This window comes from Fragaria vesca, linkage group LG3 (assembly GCF_000184155.1).
Source record: "Fragaria vesca subsp. vesca linkage group LG3, FraVesHawaii_1.0, whole genome shotgun sequence".
Taxonomy (NCBI): Eukaryota; Viridiplantae; Streptophyta; class Magnoliopsida; order Rosales; family Rosaceae; genus Fragaria; species Fragaria vesca.
This window is the reverse complement of record NC_020493.1, coordinates 4,396,412-4,415,416: the sequence shown is the minus strand read 5'-3', so window position 1 is coordinate 4,415,416 and position 19,005 is coordinate 4,396,412. Positions and strand designations below refer to the sequence as shown.

Sequence of the window (19,005 nt, the reverse complement as noted above, 5' to 3'; positions counted from 1 at the left end):
TTTAATAGTATTTATTACTTACTACACGGGTTTAAAATCTAAAAGTATTTCCAAGCTTTTAGCAAAAATATATTCCGGTGCCAGGATTCGAACCTGAAAAAAATATAACATTTTCCAAGCATGTCCTACACCAGATTTGTTGATTAGTCATCTACTTTAATAATATTTAATAGTTACGGGGATTAAAACTCGAAAGATTTGGGCTTTGAACTTTGAAGTTACCGGACATCATCACCCGACCCGAATCCATGATAAAATCCATGAGTTTTTATAAGGTGTTCGCTTTAAACGGGCTTTACCCTAAACCCGTTTACAAAACCCGACCCAAATTTCAAAGAAACCCTAACACCACTCTCCTTGCTTTATATAAAGCCCCACCAAGTCCCCAAACTCAAACCCGAGCCAAGGCCGCCGAGCTAAACCCTAAGGTCAGCCTCCCTCTCCTTCTCTCTCTCGCTAGGGTTTTCAGATCTAGAATCTAACTGAGTTTTGTATGTATGTTTTGATTTGCAGGAGGTGAGTTGAAAATGGCGGTTCCGTTGTTGAAGAAGTCGATCGTGAAGAAGAGGGTCAAGCAGTTCAAGCGGCCCCAGAGCGACCGGAAGATCTGCGTCAAGGTATTCACCGTTGTCACTGTTAGCTCTTAGCTTCTGGGTTTTGTAAAGTTTTGATTTTTATTGTTTTTTTTTGGAGTGAAAATGATGATAGTGATTGTCGCCCCAGTCTTATTTGCATCCAAGAGATGCAAGGTGGTGAATGACTTAATTATATCTGATTCCTTTTATTTTTTATGTTCAAATTTGCTTTGAATTTTTTTATATTTTAGTTTATAGTGAGGGGTATGCAACAAGAAGTGATGATTTGTACCCATCTTTTCTGCTGTTGAATGATGAATATTTACATGCACTACCATCTGATCTATGTTGCATACCCTGTTTTCATATTTTTTTTAGTTTTAGAAGTATTCTTGCAATCCATGATGCAAACTTTAACCCTAATGCCTGATATTCACATGATTATTCAGTTAAATATCACCATCTTTCGGCTGAGGTTGCAATTTATTCAACTTGTTTTGAGACTTTTGTCTTTGCTCTGTTTGTGTTGGTTCTATTTTGGTAAGTCGTGTTATTGGATGGAAGGATTTAATTGCCTATGGTATCTAATGTCCAGACTTTATTAGTAGCTGGACATTTCGTTTACAGGGCATAGATAGAATCTATACAGGTCTTGCGACACAGTGAGCTTTGTTTATCCACAGCTTCCTGTTACTTTAACCCTGCATACATTTGTTTTGTCTTGTCATCCATCCTTTCTTACTTGGTGTTTTAATGATTCTCTGTGCGTAATTTTCTGTTCATTTGCTGGGTTGTTAACATGTCGTACATACTGATTCTTTTACAGACCAACTGGAGGAGGCCTAAGGGTATTGACTCTCGTGTACGAAGAAAGTTCAAGGGAGTTACTCTCATGCCCAACATTGGTTACGGTTCTGACAAGAAGACTCGCCATTACCTACCCAATCGTTTCAAGAAGTTTGTTGTCCACAATGTCAAGGAGCTTGAAGTTCTGATGATGCACAATATGTGAGCTGCTGTGTCCTGTTTACTTGCTTAAGCCTTTTGAGTCATTTCATGTGTTTGGGGTCTGACTGTTTCTTTTGCAACTTTGTTAACCAGGACCTATTGTGCTGAAATTGCACACAATATCTCCACAAGGAAGAGGAAGGATATTGTTGAGAGAGCTGCCCAGCTTGATGTGGTTGTCACTAACAAGCTTGCTAGGTTGCGAAGCCAAGAGGATGAATGAGCTTGTTCTAGACATGTGGTTCTTTTGTTTTTGACCTGAAAAAATGAGTTGTAGACATATTTAATACTCATCTTGGAATATTTACTCTTGATTGTTTCTATGATGTGTAATCAAACACCCATTTCCGGTCTTCAATTCAATCATACACATGGTGTCTGGTGTGCTATTTTAATCCGGTTGATTTAGGGTTTGGAATTGATAGGCACTCCTTTTTGTACCAACCTTACCCCCTTACCAGTTTCCACTTCCAGGATTGATCTGGTTAATTTTAGAGTTGGTTCATCGATTGTGTAGAAATATCCCTGGTGATTTGAAAGTGTCATAACTCATAACCTGAAACACAAGTAAAATTATACGAAGTTGTAATGTTCTGCCCGTTTCTTGCCGATTTTGTAGAAACTCGAGTAATAGAATTGATGTCTGATGTGCAGTTTGCAGCTGTTTCAGGGGGGTTATCATTCCTAAAAATTGGATAAATTAAGATGGCAGCTGATTCCCCCATAGTCACCTCAAGGTAGTAGTAAACTAGTAATAGTTGTGGTAATAGTGTGGCTATCGAGCACATACATTTGGTGTCGAACATGTCATGTACTCAATGAAGAATGTTGAACGTAAAAATCCCTTTAACTATAGAATTTGTGTGCTTGTGATCTAGAATTGGCTTTGAACAAGATAATCACTGATTACTGCATGCCAGGAGCGACTGGGTACGACTGTACGAGCTGCTACAAGTCAAGAGGATTTCTAAATGCAGGTGTAATAGGATGGTTATGTTCATATGCCTCCACCAATCTTTCAGCAGAACTCAATGCAGATGGTAGAGAAGAAGGTGTGGCTCTATTACTTTGTTAAAGATCAAGACTTCTTTTTTGTGGGTCTGATTTCTTTGCTGATTAAAATGGCCAAAGTGATTGTGTGTAACAACTTTACAAGGTGTCATTTGTGTAAATGTGGTCGAAGAATGAATATTGACAGAAAACGATGGAAATGGTGTGATCTTGATTAGTAAATGCTTTGTGGATGTGATGGTGGTTTCAGTGAACTAACTAAAAGAGTGTTGTGCTGTATCGTTGATGAGTTAGGCCTGAGATTTGATTGAGAGGTCTGGCATTTCTTAGTTTAGTCCTTGTAATCTGCTCATTCTGATATGGATTCACTACAAGGAGAATTGGCTGTTATCAGTGTTGCACTGTTGTGTGATAGTAGAGTAATCAAAACTAGAGGTCTTAGTAATTATTGAAGACTGACTCAGCTCACAACATTAGAGACTGGTTTACTTTCACGAGTCTTTAAACCCAGCTTCCACAAACCAACACATTGCTTTGAGTTACAAAACTGAAAAAACCAGGGTTTGCGAATTTCAATCCATCAGTAAAGTTCATCAGTAAAGAATCTCCCTTTCCTGATCTCTTCAAGGAATAACTAAAGCTTTGTGGCTGAGGGGAACAATGCACCTACTAAAAAGGAGACTTAAAAATGTGAAGCAAGTAAGAATCTGGAATTTTTTCTTGGCTTGCCTTGATCATGAAGCATCATTATCTCCTTTACAACCCCACACAGCCTTTGGAATTCTTAGCAAGAAAAGAACCAAAACCCTTCATGCAAAGGACCCCTTGTTATATAAGACGGTCTCTTTCCCTAACATGTTACAGACAACAAGTACTACAAACCCTTTTCTTCAACAGCTTTTGATCTTACAGAAATGGCCGGTCAGCAGTTAAAATCTGTCGCTGGTTTGCTTTTGGTTCTGAATTTCTGCATGTATGTCATTGTGCTAGGCATCGGCGGCTGGGCCATGAATAGAGCAATCGACCATGGTTTCATTATCGGTACAACTTATCTCGATCCTCATCTTTTTCTCTTATTTGTTTCTCGTCTCTTAACAGCTAGCTAACGTGGAGTGATATATCAATTGCAGGTGCTGATTATAATCTTCCTGCGCACTTCTCACCCATATACTTCCCAATGGGGAATGCTGCCACTGGATTCTTCGTAACATTTGCTTTGATCGCCGGAGTTGTTGGTGTTGCTTCAGCCATTTCTGGACTCAACCATCTTCGTTCTTGGACATATGATAGCTTGCCATCTGCAGCCGCAGCTGCTACAATTGCCTGGACTCTCACTCTCCTCGCCATGGGGTAACCTTATTTCATTTGTTTTCCTTGCTTGTTTTTAACAACCGTTCAAGATCACATAAGAACTTCTTTTTATGTATACAATTTTACATAATTTTTTTGCAGCTTTGCTTGGAAGGAGATAGAGCTTGAAATCAGGAATGCTCGTCTGGTAAGATAAAAAGAAACACGAGTGAGTATTCTCTTTCTTCCGGGGGTGTCATATACTGAATAATACTTGCTCTAATTTTGTAGAGGACAATGGAGGCGTTCCTAATCATCCTTTCAGTTACTCAGCTTCTGTATATAGCAGCCATCCATGGCTCTGTATCAGCCATCCATGGCCCTGTATCAAGATGAAATTGGAAAAGTTGAGTGACTTTGGTGCTGGGTGTGCTGTGTCTGCATTCTTTTGTTTAAGGTTTTCTCAAGTGTTGTGTGTATGGTATGATTAGCATGTGAAGATTGTATTGCACAAAAATACAATTTACAAATTTCTTTCACATTTTTGTGAATATTCCTTTGCTTGATGTATTTGAAGCAGAAGCTAATAAAAGTATCAACGAACGTTTGAGAGATATCAATGGCTTTAGTCTTATAGCTGTCCAATTGCCAAAGACAAACCTAATCACTACCGCAAGGCTCGCAGCAATTAGTATATTATTTCAAGGAATTCATACTAATAGAAGTTCTTGCAATTTTAGGTCACACCATTTCCCTACAATGCCAAAAGAAACTATTCTGCAAAATTAAATAAGATTCGAAGGTTGTAAAAGCTGTATATATTCAGCTGCCTACCATTCCTCAAAACTATAACCACAACTATAATGATTTACCAAAGGAGGCCTCTTGCCCATTATTCTTTGGGGAAAAAAGAAACTTGAAGTTCTAATAACAAAATATCATAAAGTTGTAAACCAGGTTCTTCACTTCACATGCTCCAAAGAGTCGACTGAAACCCGTCATGCTTCGACCTGCATCAGAGGAAACCTTGAAAAAGTTGGCCAACATTCAGTTTGAAAGGTCTTACAATCTTGGACTGTAAAATCATTGGCATAAAATTAAGGCAAGGCACATCTCTGAATGCAGACATGAAGTTAAGCAATCCAGCGTGTAGTTAGACTGAATCTACAGAGACATGTTGAAGTACAATCTAAGGAGAAACATAGAGGAACAAAATCGCAAAGCAGAAGACATCGACAAATTAAAGGCCTGTATGAACCCCCACAAGCACAATCAAAGTATGTGCCAACAAACTACAAATTGAACCCCTAACAAGCAAAACAGACACCCTGTTCTAATGTCGATATGAGCACACTTGGACTTCCATACCTAGTTCCCATTAACTCAGAGTTCGGAGCTGTTTTCAACTCAAACAGTTCTCGTGTGTGTTCTGCTGAAAGCACTGACTACTGTTTTAAATATGGATAAGCATCTGTAAGCACAATTATACTAGTGCTCAAAGGGTTGCAATTCAACCCTGATGGGGACTTTTGTTTCATTTGCTAGGGAAATAGCAGAGGATCATTTATGTCATCAGGCCAGTCTTTAGTGCCAAGTAGCAGAATTTTGAGTCCCACTACTAATTAGTGCCATGTAGCCTTAACAATCCAGCACTTGTAAGTCAAGGGAGCTTAATGGAACGCACTTCAAACTTTAAAAGGACTCTAGTACTCGGATAGGTCCCCACTTGGCATAAGGGATGGTTGGATGTAAAAGTATGGCACCTTGAAATATTTCTATTTCCTATTGTTTTCATTTTTCTTCTCTGAGGGGCCAACTTAAACTCATGCCCGAAAGTCCTCTTATGAAGCCAACCTATTGTTTCTCTCTGCTTATCTTTGAAACCGTATCCCTGTAAGTAATCCTCGGTTCCTCACCCAAACTTTCCCGTATCATCGTCTTCACTACTAGCCACTACAATCCTCAAGCCAGAAATCAATTGAAACCCCTAATATTCCTATTCCAGAACTAAAGCCTCAAAGGCTAAAACCACATGAAATTCTAACCTTACTCACCCAAGGTAAACTCCATTCCGCATCTTCAGCATGCTCATTACCAGTCACTGTGTCCACACTACGCAAGCATCATTGCTTTACTGCTCAGATCCTAAATGGGACAGCAACTAGATTGTAACTAAAATCCTTTGATATTTTGTTAAATTGAACACAATATACAACACATGGAAGCTGATATTCCATCGAAAATGTACATATCATGACCAGCAAATAACTCATACAAAAGCCTTCATAAGAAAGATTTAACCAAGTTATTTCATGACAATTAGTGTCTACAATTCCAGCACTTAACTACAAAGTTTCACTAGCACTGCACCTTGTGACTTGCTAGTAAATGAGCAGCTGACAACAGTGAGAAAGCACAGAAAGAAAGAGCATAAACTAAACACCATTATTTCCCAAGCACTTCGTAATAACTTGTCAAAGAGCTCCAATCTTATCAACAGCAACAGTTTGGTGAACTCCAAACAAGTAGGTATGGCATGAGACATTATCCACTTATCCCAGATTTAACCTAAATACTGATACTTGGGAGTGGGAAAAAATATAGGTAAAACAGAAATGGTTTATTTCTTGCAATACTTATTTATAAGGATATGTAGATATTCTATCTACTACATCTACTAAACTAGGAATAACTAGTTTTTGTAGTTATGCACTGGAGACACTGATCAGACTCTAAAGAGTAAAGAACCAAGAGTAAACTTAACACATAAACAACCAACTCTCTTGCAAGCAAATCAACACCTATGAAACCTCAGATGGAAAAGTTCACAAATGCAACATACCTGAATCATTATTAACCTGGAATTTGGACAACTATGGCATTTCTGAGACATCTTAACCACTTTTCACTTCCTAGGTTTCCCCATATACACATAGACAGACAACAGAGCATCCACAGATCTAAGTACTATAGAGAAATATTAAAAACAATAAATAAATAAGTAACAGGTAGACAACTCTATTTAAAGTTGTGAAGTTGATACAAATTTCTAACCTGAAGTTATCTCCTAGAGCCTGTTATCACGTCCAGAATTCCGCAGCAACCAAACCAAGAAGTTTTTTCTACCACTCGTGGGGCAGGAGCTACTAGCGGCTGCATAAAGTTAAAGGAAGAAAGTTGCATTCAACTGTTGACGTAAAAGGCATAATATAATAAAGTGCAATCTGTACCTGGCTTTCAGAATACTCTGGAATTTCGGAATCTTTAATGGATCCAGCATCATTACTAGTTTGAGCGACAGAAACAACTAAGGATGGCAACACTTTACTCCCATTTTCTTTAGATACAGATTCCGCCATACTCGGAGATGCCTTACCATTCTCAATTGGCATGGGAGTCACCATACTCTCGATTTTCTCTGGCAGAGAATCTGTCAAACTTTCTGGATCCCCAGTAGGCAACAATTTCTCTGTACCACTCTCCACAGCCGGTTTTACCACTGTACCAGAGATCACTAGACCGTCAACTTGAGTAGTTTCTGTAAGGTGCACAGTCATCCCAGGAACAGAAGCTACAGGCTTATCAGAATGAAGTGAATGGGTCTTTTCTGCATCTAAACTCGTAGTCTTCTCAGCCGGTGCATCTCCAGCAGAGTGAGTCACTTCTGCTAGTAAAGAATCAACTGACTTAACTAAATCACTAGCAGGTTTTTCCTCCGAAACACTAGCAGGTTTTTCCTCTGAAACACGAGCTGGTTTTCCCTCTGACACACCAGCAGGTTTTTCTTTTGAAACATGAGTTGGTTTTCCGTCTGAAACACTAGCAGGTTTACCTTCTGAAACACTAGCAGGTTTTTCCTCTGAAACACGAGCAGGTTTTCCCTCTGAAACACTAGCAGGTTTTTCCTCTGAAGCATCGCCCTTCTCCTTCCTTCTCCTGTCAACAACGCGAGACTCGCCATCTGAACTACTACTACTACCGCTACCGCTACTACTCGAACCTTTACTTGATTCCTTTCCAGACCCAGCACGCTTATTGCTCTTGGAACCCTCCTTCAAATCCCTCTCAAATTTAACACCGCCATCTTTCCGTGTAGCCTCTGCATCACTAGAATCTCCCTCTACGGACTTACCTTTAGCAACTGGTCTCCACTCTTTAGCTAGAGGTTTAGAGTCAACCTGACCACTATCACTTCCTTTCTCATCCCGGATTTTCCCTTCATCTCCTGCAAATGGTTTGGTCCAATCAAAAGTCTAAATCAAATCAAGCTCAGCTAGCTACTCTAACAAAATTTACCCATCAAGCATATTCAAACCAACAAAAATCAAAATTAAATCTTTACATCATAGTCAATTGCTTCAACCACAATTCAGCTAGACAAATATACCCAATTGCACATAAACCACCAAACCCAACATCATTGACTGGCAGATGGGTTAACCAGATTCAACCACAACAGTATCAACCAAAACCAAACCCAACACCCCAAATTGACAAAGCAACAAAACCTCAAAAAGCAATAAACTTTCACATGGGTAAGTGTAAGATCAGTCTAATATCCAAAAGGGTGTGCATGAAAAGGCCAAAAGCACTCACCTTGAGGGTTGGCTTTGTTGGTTGTTGATGAATCCCCATTCTGGGTCTCCTGCTCCTTCTTTTTCTTGGCGGCCTTTCTTCTCTTAGCACCTGACGGCATGATCGCTGCGACTTCTCAAACGACAGATGCGTAGGTCTGAGAGAAGAAGACCCAAAATTTACTATCTATCTGGGCCTCTGTGATAAACCGTGTTTTGTGGGACTGGTAAAGGATCTTCTTTTCTATTGGGATTTCCGTAGAAATTGGTGAATCATAGATTGATGGTGGGTAATCAGATTCTGTGGGTTTGGTTTTAAGGGGCCTATTCTATTTCAGGGGATAGGAGATGCCCCAGTGTGTGAGGGTCTCAATTTAATTGCAAGTGGTGGCATTTTGTTGAGGCTAGGGTGTGTGGGATCTTGATGCGGATGTGTTGGGGTTTTGAATCCTTTTGAATTTTGGACTGTTAGTGAAGAGTGGGAAACATATTTAAGATTTTAGGTTTAGTGTGTGGTGTGGAATTATGCCTCATTTTTGAAATTGATAGTTTCATATATGTCTTGTATAGTTTTGGTTTCGAGTGTTTGGTTAAGCGGTCGGATTATTTAGTTTGTTTAATCGTTTAATTAATAATGTCGTATATAATAAATTTAAAAACAAGTATATACATTTCAATACTTACAATTTTCTTTTCTCAAATAAATGCTTACATAGATGTGTAAGATGCTGGTAGTGCCTAAGTGAAAGCTTCTCCGTAATTTAAACTCAAGAAATAATGAATGTTTGATTGGGGATTAGTTGGTTTTAGGATTTTGTTTACATATATTCATCCATTTGGGGTCATGGGGGACATGTGATGTTCCTGACCATATCATTATTTTTGTGGTTGGATGTAAAGTGGCACTAGTGAGTTAGTCAGCAGAGGAGGCAGAGCTGTTGAAACAAAAATGTATCTTTCTATGGTATGCATTGGAAGTAAGACAAAAAAATGATTAGGTTCATCATTCATGCACTGAGGGGAAAAGTGTTGAGACAATTCAGTGCAATCCAAGCCTATATATGAGATTTGAAAGGCTTAAGCCCATAATCAAGAAACAAACTCAAACAGTAAAGCCCAAATGTATAGCATGCAGGCCATCCCTTACCCCAAAACCTTATTCATAACTAAATTTCAAATTTCTGTTCTTGACTCAAGTTATAGAAAGTACTCCATTTCACATTAATTTTGAGATTCATAATAGGGATACAAATTTGCTCTCTATAACATGTGTCCATTTTCTTTAACTCATCTAACCATGGTTAACAATACAAATCTAGAATTATTTATTTAATTTAAATTTATGAGGTTGGGCATTTAGGGTTAAGGTTTAGAGTTTAGAGTTTTAAGGTTTAGGTTTTTAGGGTTTAGGGTTAGGGGTTAGGAATACTTCATAATAGAGATACTTGCATAAACTTTTCAATATAAGTATAATGAATATTCTTTCAAAAGCTAAAACCTGAAATTTAAAGGGGCACTTCATTTTGTTGAAGTGGAACATTTATGCATCATTTAGTTATCCACCAATATCTAACAACTTGATTTGTATAAATTTCCCTTGGTCACTCCTGCTAAGAACTCATAAAGTCCTTCGTCATTCTTATTGAATGACAATAGTGTACACTCGCATCCCATGAGTGCATACAACAAGTTAGTCTACAAATAATTACTGCATGTAGTGTTTTCTGGTAGTCGATATTACAAAACACTATAGCAACGTATTTAACCATGAAAAACCTCGACCAAAAAGTAGCTACTTCTGCATGATCTGCATCCTTAGAGTAATGGATACAATTATACAACTTAATATACACAGAAACACACATATTTGAATTATTATTGCTCCTTGTGTTGCCTCCATATAAATTCATACCTCAAATGTGAAAAATGGTAGAATGAATTCACGTACTTCATATGATGATAAGGTCGGCAGGGCTTTTTGGGTCGCATGCTACTATTCTAAGGCGGTCAACATTCTCCTCGACGGTGGCGCCGGTAGTGTTCTGGTATCTAACGACCGCATTGTGCACGGAGAAGTTCCAAACATGATCGCAGAAATCGTAGGTATGCAGGTCTCCCTTGATGGAGACTTTGTTATTTCTCACTTGAGTTTTAAAAGCTTTAGCCGTAGACGCATCGAATTGGAGCAAAACCTGAAAGCCAAGTTCGAGGGTGAGAGTTCCGTCCTCAATTATCTCTTCCAGACTCCAGAGTCTCAATCAGACACTTTCCGATCCCCGAGCTTCATTTGCGCGGTGAGGAAATGAAACTCAGCCAATCGACTTTCTCAGGTAAGATGAATGAATTCTGGAGAGATTGTGAGATAGAGAGAACAGCAGATCATGAGCTAGAGATTAGTAGCTAGAAAAGGTGCCTGTTTATATAGGCAATGTAATAGCCGATCCTAAGTCCATTAGGGGAAGCCTTCTCCCTTCCGGCCGCGATTAGGAAAAGGTAAGATTCTCATAGAATCAGAGATGAGAAGCCTTTCTACTTTTCTTTTTCCTTCTTCAAGGAGTAAGAAAATATTTTCAATTTACTCTCTCTTCATTTTCAGACCAAATATATGTAAAAACAAAACAAATAGAATATGTATAGCTAAATACTAAACTGAAGAATATCTAGCCAGGTAGTAGCTAGCTAATTATTTGAAGGCCTGCATGGCAGCTCCTGCCAAGTCTTACGTAAACTGAACATAAACTTGGGTGATTACTGATTTTAATTCTGGGAAGCACATGCATCATCGATCATAGCTGCGCTAGCTAGCTAAGGGTATCGTAGAATCTCTGCAATAATTGATATCGATCGATCCACGCCAAAACATTGATCATCTCCATTTTTATACTTAAACCTCGTCCATCATATCTTATATCTAATTACTCTCACTCTAAGGAAAGAATAATTTTGCCGTATATGTACTGCTGCTCTGTGATTCATAGGATGATAGGAACGCAGAATTTAGTATTTTGAGTGAGTAAATAACCTTTAAATAACTTACAATATCGATCTATACAAGGATCCTATACATCCTTAATCCTTTGCCAGAAATGTTGATAATGATCGATCGAGAGATCGGAAGTGTGGGACGTGACTGTGTGAGCAAGTCTTGTAACTTTCTTTTTTTTTTTTTTTTTTTTTTTAAGAATATTTACTACTTTACAAAATAATTATGTGTTATTAAATTAAAGTTTACCAATACTATGAGAATAAGGAGAAAAATTTAAAACGTGACTTCTCCGTGCATACATTAACACACATAGAACTAAAACTAAACTATATTAAACCGTGAGAGAGTTAGTTGAGCTGCCTACTATGAAACCCTCAGGTCTAAAGTTCGATACGTAACTCCCATGCACCAATTTGTGGCCAACAGGTTTTAGGGCCTTTGAGTTCGAATTCGTGCTCAAGCGGTGCCAAATTAATCTGACTTTGTTGGGATACTCTCGTGGACTTCGTTATGAATACTGATTGAATATGTGTGTTGCTAACTTGTTAACGTAACCGATGTGGATTGCTACCTCACTCCCAATCGAAGAAAAGGACTATTAGTTTCTCTGATTCAATTAACAAATCGATCCACAGTTAATTGAATCCTCTTACCTTTACGAGTTTGTCTCGCTCAACATTTCTTCATTCTCACTTATTACAGATTCGTCGCCCCCGTTACCACATACTCAATCACCAGGTGGCTAGCTAGTTAACTAGTTAACAATCTAAGTCTTCAAAGCAATAGAAATGTTGCTTAACTTAATTTAAATGGAGATGGTATAGCACAAACAGAGAAAAACGAACCACATTGGAACTCTTAGAAGCATGCATGGATAACGACTTTGAATATATCTTATACATCGATCCTAATTCGAGCATAGGTTTCTTGAATGATCCATCTGTATACGTATATATTTCCATTTGATATGAATCTGATTCAGATACAAAACGGCATTAAATAAATATAGTAACTAATGGCCGAGTACTTAACGTGATGCCGCTGATAGTATCAATCACTGGCCTAAACTAGAAGTCTAGAACGATTTGGCCTTAATAAACAGATGCGATTGAAGTCATATTCATCCATGACCTTCTTCATCAGTATTAGTATAAAAATATCTGGACTTCCAAAACCTAATATTCCAAATCATGTATAGGCTTTCCAAAACTTTATGCTCGAGTCGTTTTCACTAAAAAGAGTTATATACGTCTAACCAACTGCGGCAAATTTATCATCTCATTGCTAGCTATGGGAGTCTTCTATTGGACCACCATCTACCTGTATCCTCCTTGCGATCAGTTTTACTTGTTCTCTTTCTTATTATGCAAGTTTTAGTTTTGATCATTTCTATTACGTTAAATTGCAAGAAGGCTAGCAATTCTTTAACCTTACTTACCAATTCATGCAATCTAACGCGTCCTCTATCTTCATTCCTAACACATGAATTGCGTTGCTAACGAGGAAACTGAAACAAATTAAACCATTGTTGAAGCTAGCATACCGGATAACGTTTTTCTCTCGGTTTCTTTGTCATGTAACTTCTGTCCTGAAATACTAAATCGATTCGAGACTCCCGAACCAAATTGCAACTCTAACCAAAATGGTTATTACTTCATCGATCAAGTGTCTGAAAATCATGTTGTTTTGCTTGTTGAGGTAGATGACAATATGTCAATAAACATCATAACACACTCTCGATCAAAGAGAGAGAGCTGCCGTAATTAAACTCCTACAGTCCACGAGAGGGGGCTTTAACGAGCTAGGGTTTCTGTGTGGTTCCTATACGGCTATACTTGGACACAACGACTTCCACATCCCTTTACAAGTCCCCGCCGATTGCTTCACCCAACTATTTACACGGATACAACGGCCGGAGGGAACGTGGCGCTCAATCATTCCCTCTTTCCCTCCACACTCGTATCTGACGTCACCCCGGCCCAGGTGTCGTTCTTTCACTGATTTGTCGTACTGGAAACCATTCTGTGTAGGTGTGGATAAAATTAGGTGGACCCCGCCGGGAGTGGGGCCCGATCCGAAGCGGAGCATGAGCCGTTGGATGCGCGAAGGTGGAGCGATCTGAGGGCGTTAAACCTACGCGTTGAAGCAAATGATTGATTGGATGTTACAGGGCGCGCAAGTCACACCACCGCAAGTTGGTTACTCCAAGCAACTCGGCTTTCTTCGGCTTGGCTGATGAGTTTTCCGGCCTAACTTGGTCGGTTTTTTTATTTTTTACTCTTTCAATCAAGATTTTATTTTACCATGTCGTGTAATATGGAGTTTTAGGCATACTTCATATATGATGAGATTATTATAGAAAAGTGAACTAAATTTGTTGGTAATTTGGTTTAGTTTATAATTAAACAATTTAGTTTTCCTATCATATAGAAATGAACCAACATATCAAGTTCATCCCCGAGAAATTTGGTTAATGCATGTCCAATAAGCAGCCATGGGGAAAAGGTATTATTGATTTCGTTTTAGTATGGCATTTCGGGTCAGTTAGCCGGCTTGATCTGATTCTCAATTAGTTCTGAGAGGTTATGTATGGTTTATTTGTTTTTTGGTTTTCCGGTTCACAAAAATCACTTTTTAGAGAAAAATAGAAAATTTAATAATGCATTAACTCAACCATTTCGAGTACGATCCTTCTTTCTATTTAATTAATGACGGTATTTTCTTTAAAAAAAATGCAATCTCGAGCGATCGTTACGTACATTAACCTTCCTAATTCTTTCTCTCTGCGAATGTATTTTCTTTGTATTTTTATACTATATTAACCATGTATTGTTTTCATGTTTTAAAAAAAAAAAAACCATGTATTTAGATATGGTATTCAATGAGTAAATCTAGCTTAGTAAATGAAATAATAATGTCCAAAAATCTAACAAAATTACAAATTAATTACGCCAATTGTATCCACCCTGTCCCATGCTAACAAAATTGATTCAAACTCAGATAATTAAGTATATTCCCCAAGAATCCGATCTCATTCTGCATTTTATTCAATAAAATTTAATTTCCCATCCTCAAAAATCAACATGCGCAGTGTTTCCCTTTTCAAAAACACCCATTTTAAATCTTTTTTACAATACCATTTTGTCAATTAACCATACGTGCACTGTTGCCCTACCCAAGCAATCCGTATTGTACAGAAAACGTTGTTAATCACTTACTCCCATACCAAAACAAAAACTTCATTTTCTGACCAAGCAAAAAGTAGAAACTAAACGGAAAGAATATAGCTACAAAGCTCCAAACCCCGCAGCCAAGGTAAGTAAGTAACCGATTACACGAAGTCAATGTGTTATTAGCTAAAAACAAGCCCAGAAGTTGTGCCACCAGATCAGAGCCGTGAGCCTCAAGAAAAGCACGTAGCTCGTTTACAGGGTTTAAAATTTGATTTTCTAAAAGATGGAGCTAGACTAAGAAGAAGAAGCCCTAGAATGAATTATTAAAAAATGGAATAAAGAAATACAAAACTGTGGCGGGGTCCGTACTCAAGGCCTTAATAGATTATTGTGACGACATCTTGACACCACAAAACAATCAAAGTGTACTCACTACGATTCATCTTCTTCCTCTCCCTATAAATCCCTATAAATCCCAAACCCCATTCTCATTGTCCTCTCAAGCTTTCTTCTAGCTTCTTCATCGATTTTTCCTATAGTCTTAACCCTTTTCCTCTTTTAATCTTCCACACCAAAGTGTTTGTAGAGTTCTGTTGTTATGGCGATGACAGAAGAGTTTCAAGAAGCGGAGGTGATCTTCTCTGAGAGCGGAGAGTCCTGCTTGGATTTCCGGCAACAACAGCAACAAAGCGCCAAGAAGTCGTCGGTGACAAAGAAGAAGAAAATGGGGAACTCGGTGCCGGTGAGGATTCCGAATCAAATGTTCGACCTCCGTGGCGGCGGCGGCGGCGGTGTTGTTAATGACCTCGACGACGACGAGCGTTACTACAAGGACGAAGGCGAGATGGTGCCGCCGCATTTGATCGTACGGCGGCGCGTGGAAGGGAAGATGGAGTTTTCGATGTGCACCGGAAACGGAAGAACTCTCAAGGGGAGGGATTTGAGTCAAGTCCGGAATTCCATTCTGAGGATGACCGGGTTCTTGGAAGCTTGATTAATCATCAGTTTAGAGTTTTGATTATAATTCATTTGTTTTCTGCTATTATTAAGATGAAGAAAATACAAAAGACCATAATTTTTTTTCTTTCCTTTTATGTAGTGGCTTTCCCTTCTCTTGGGGTAATGATAATCCGGCGTTCCGGCCAGTTGTAATCTGTAACGGAAAACGTACAATGATGCTAATTCCGATTTGATATATATATGTATTTCTTCATGGCTATCTTAGACGTTTCGTTTTTGATTCATCCATCAATGTGTTTCTGCATCCTACTTTAATTCTTAGCTTAGAGATAAGGCGGCGCGTGGAGTCGCGTAGATACAGTCTGCAGAGCGCCCACCGCTTTCGGGGGTTTAAAGTTGTCTTCTAGCCTCTTGGGCACAGCAGAACATGAACAGCCTGGTTGGTTGTTCTGAGAGAGAGAGAGAGAGAGAGAGAGAGAGAGTTCGGTGGTACATGGGAAGTGTGGTTTGGCCTTTTTTGTCTCGTTCATAATCGGTGTGCAAATGTACGTAGTTAGATATTATATTCTACCTTCTAACTCTAGCAGCTAACATTGCGTCAATTTCCGGCGTTTGAGAAGATTAAGATTCCGGCAGTTGTGAAATTGCTCTAATGAAAAGTGCCTAGTGATTGTGACGGAGTTATTTAGACCATTACATGCAAAGACTAAGCACAAGTTTTGTGTCCTCATTGTTTCATCATGATGTTGTATGCGACATGAAAATATGGGTAAATATCTAGATTCACACGGTGTTTTACATGTTTTTAATATAGAATTATTTTTAATATGACCAACAAATAACTTAAAATATTATTTTCGACACATTGACATTGAGTTTCGACAACTACTATCAAAATCTTTCAATTTTATTGAGCTAAAATTTAAATTCACTCCACGTATATACAATTTTATGGTAATTCAATTGTGGTACGGTGTACCATAAACATGTTCATTTGATAAAAGTTATCTTGATTCTTAGTTTGGACTTGAGTGATATATGTCATTTTTAGGATTATATTGGACGATATCAATATTGTTCTACATCGTAATCTTAAGTTGTTAACAATTAATTAGGCGCTACCCCATACTCATTGAATACCAAGAATATTTGATGCCTAAGCTTCCTATTGTCTTCATTCCTCAGTTCGATCAAGAGTTAAGTTCTAAACAATAATTTGTATCAAGCATAGTAAAGATCAAATTAATTGGTGAAGAATTGATTACGAGTCTTCTTTCAATATGTATAAGGATTACATTTGAAAATCTGAATCTTAAATCCTAAGTTTTGAACTCCAAAGGAAGGATTGTCTCAAGATTAGCCTCTTCGATCACATGAATCCCCTCGATCCTGTTTGCTCCCTTCTAACCGAAAGAATCACTTGAAATTATAAAACGAGTGATGTGATTGACTCACTCTTTCCTGAAATTTTACAAAATTGACTGATATATAGAAGTAATTTATAAACACACTACAAAGGTTGAAAATAACTTGAACGTACGTGTGATCTAGTCACTGAAGTTGATAGAACAGAGGATCATTTTTTATTTTTCTTTGCAGACAAAATATAATTCTTGACCAGTTTGTGCATGGTAATTGTATTTTCATGAACTGAGAACAGGTAAAATTAAAGCACCAGTTGAGTGTGAAACTCAAATCCTTTTTCCTAGCCTATTCCATATTCCCAATTAACTAGCCGTGTTGCTTGTGAATCTTAGAGCATCTTAATTATACAAGTTATCTAATTGACCGTAAAATTATATAGATCATGAAGAAAAGGTAAAAGAAATAGTTCGGTTAGCCATGTTGTGAATCTGAATTACATTGTTTTATCTCATTGACTATAAAATTAGAAACAACATACCCAAACTTATTCATAGACCTGGAATGATTCAATCCAAACCCTTTCACATTGTTCACATTCAAATATATGCTACATTTGTTTAATAACCCAATTAAATTTAATTATTTTTCTCAGAAGTTCTGAGGATGAGCATGTGGTGAGTCCAATTTCAAGAACCCAGTTGTAATTCTTTTTCAATGAGGCAGCCAAAACTGAGAATCAAGCACAAAAGTAGGTTTATCCCACCAAGACCATCACAGCTTTGCTCTCAGATTGTTCCCTGCCTTTAGAACCTTGCAGACCTTACAGCAAAAAAAAAACTATAACTAATTTGGCGACCAATATAAAATAACCGTGTATTGATTTATACAGCATTCGATTCATGACTAGCTTATTGAGATCAATGTGCACCTTGAATAATTAATCAATATGATGATGACCAAAGAAGATGAAGAATAATCAAACTCATTATGTTTATGTTTCTGAAACACAAATGTTTCTTGTATATGCACTATGAAACATCTGATCTTGAGAATATCTAACTATAGTATTTCATGCATTAGGATTTAGGGACATCAAAACATATTATAACTCAATCGTATAGGACTATATTAGGACCGTAAGAACTGTATACAGTAGCTGCAAGAACCATTCCGTTCATAAAATCGTGAGAGCTTGCTCGAGACGTTGTTTCTTCCAACCTATTGACGTTGCTTCGCACACTAACGATGATAACCCCCTAATACGAGCAACTGAGGAAGAAGGCACACAATTAATAGAAAGAACCAAAGCAATGTCATTCTCAACGAATACAATACATCGCCGCTTATACAAGTGTTTACAATAAGTTCTAATATTACATCAATATCGAGTTTCACTTTCCTACATTTGGGTTTTCGAAAACCGAAAATTCTTTTGCATATCAAGGTGGTGCAATTGAACCGAGTAACTTATATGTAATATTTTGATCCGATTATTTACGTCTCATTATCATACATATATACTAATACCGTTAACAAAATTGAAACAAAAAAAAAATAGTCCTAAGTGTTTCCATCACATGGGGTGAGGACCCGAGGTCGAAGAATATGTACTCTTATTATGAGCGCTTAATTTAATAAGATCAAAAATAAAAATGACATGAAGGAATTTAGGGTCTCTAGTCTTCATTCGATATTTTGATACGACGATTTGAAGATTTGCGTATTAATGGTTTAAGTACACTTTGGTGAGTAGACGAGTAATCTGCTTCGTTCAAAGACAACACCGAAACAATTAATCGACACTTGAGTAATCTAAAATTATGTTTACATTTCTCACTCAAACTATCATTCCCTCTTACGTATTTTGATTTTATGATCTTATGTCGGAATAAATACCAGAACACTAAGATATAATCCAAGTTCCAACAGAAACATAACCTAACTCAATAATTCCTAGTCTCTGCTGATTAAAAAAATTGATTCTTTTCTAAAAGAAGAAAATCATCGATTTCAAAAACAAACAACAAAACAGAAACATCCATATCTCGCCAAAAAAAAAAAAC

General features: G+C 37.8%; 4 protein-coding genes across 4 annotated transcripts; 3 read left to right on the top strand and 1 right to left on the bottom strand.

The window, feature by feature from the left end:
* The first annotated feature begins 393 nt into the window (after positions 1–393).
* On the top strand, positions 394–1,949 carry LOC101308549 (60S ribosomal protein L32-1-like). The gene is made up of 4 exons (XM_004293611.1): positions 394–428; positions 514–617; positions 1,402–1,583; positions 1,677–1,949. Exons 2-4 carry the CDS (start codon positions 528–530, stop codon positions 1,804–1,806), a joined length of 402 nt encoding a protein of 133 aa, XP_004293659.1. The 5' UTR covers positions 394–428; positions 514–527; the 3' UTR covers positions 1,807–1,949.
* A 1,511-nt stretch (positions 1,950–3,460) lies between these two features.
* LOC101308262 lies at positions 3,461–4,500 on the top strand. Its single transcript, XM_004293610.1, has 4 exons — positions 3,461–3,635; positions 3,725–3,944; positions 4,047–4,092; positions 4,176–4,500. Exons 1-4 carry the CDS (start codon positions 3,509–3,511, stop codon positions 4,278–4,280), a joined length of 498 nt encoding a protein of 165 aa, XP_004293658.1. The 5' UTR covers positions 3,461–3,508; the 3' UTR covers positions 4,281–4,500.
* A 97-nt stretch (positions 4,501–4,597) lies between these two features.
* Positions 4,598–8,827, bottom strand: LOC101307967. Its single transcript, XM_004293609.1, has 4 exons — positions 8,481–8,827; positions 7,115–8,109; positions 6,939–7,037; positions 4,598–4,894 (listed from the first exon to the last, which is right to left on the bottom strand). The coding sequence occupies exons 1-3, from the start codon at positions 8,578–8,580 to the stop codon at positions 6,945–6,947; spliced, it is 1,188 nt and encodes a 395-aa protein (XP_004293657.1). The 5' UTR covers positions 8,581–8,827; the 3' UTR covers positions 4,598–4,894; positions 6,939–6,944.
* A 6,394-nt stretch (positions 8,828–15,221) lies between these two features.
* Positions 15,222–15,611, top strand: LOC101300038. The gene has a single exon (XM_004295368.1). It carries the CDS (start codon positions 15,222–15,224, stop codon positions 15,609–15,611), a length of 390 nt encoding a protein of 129 aa, XP_004295416.1.
* The last annotated feature ends 3,394 nt before the right edge of the window (positions 15,612–19,005 follow it).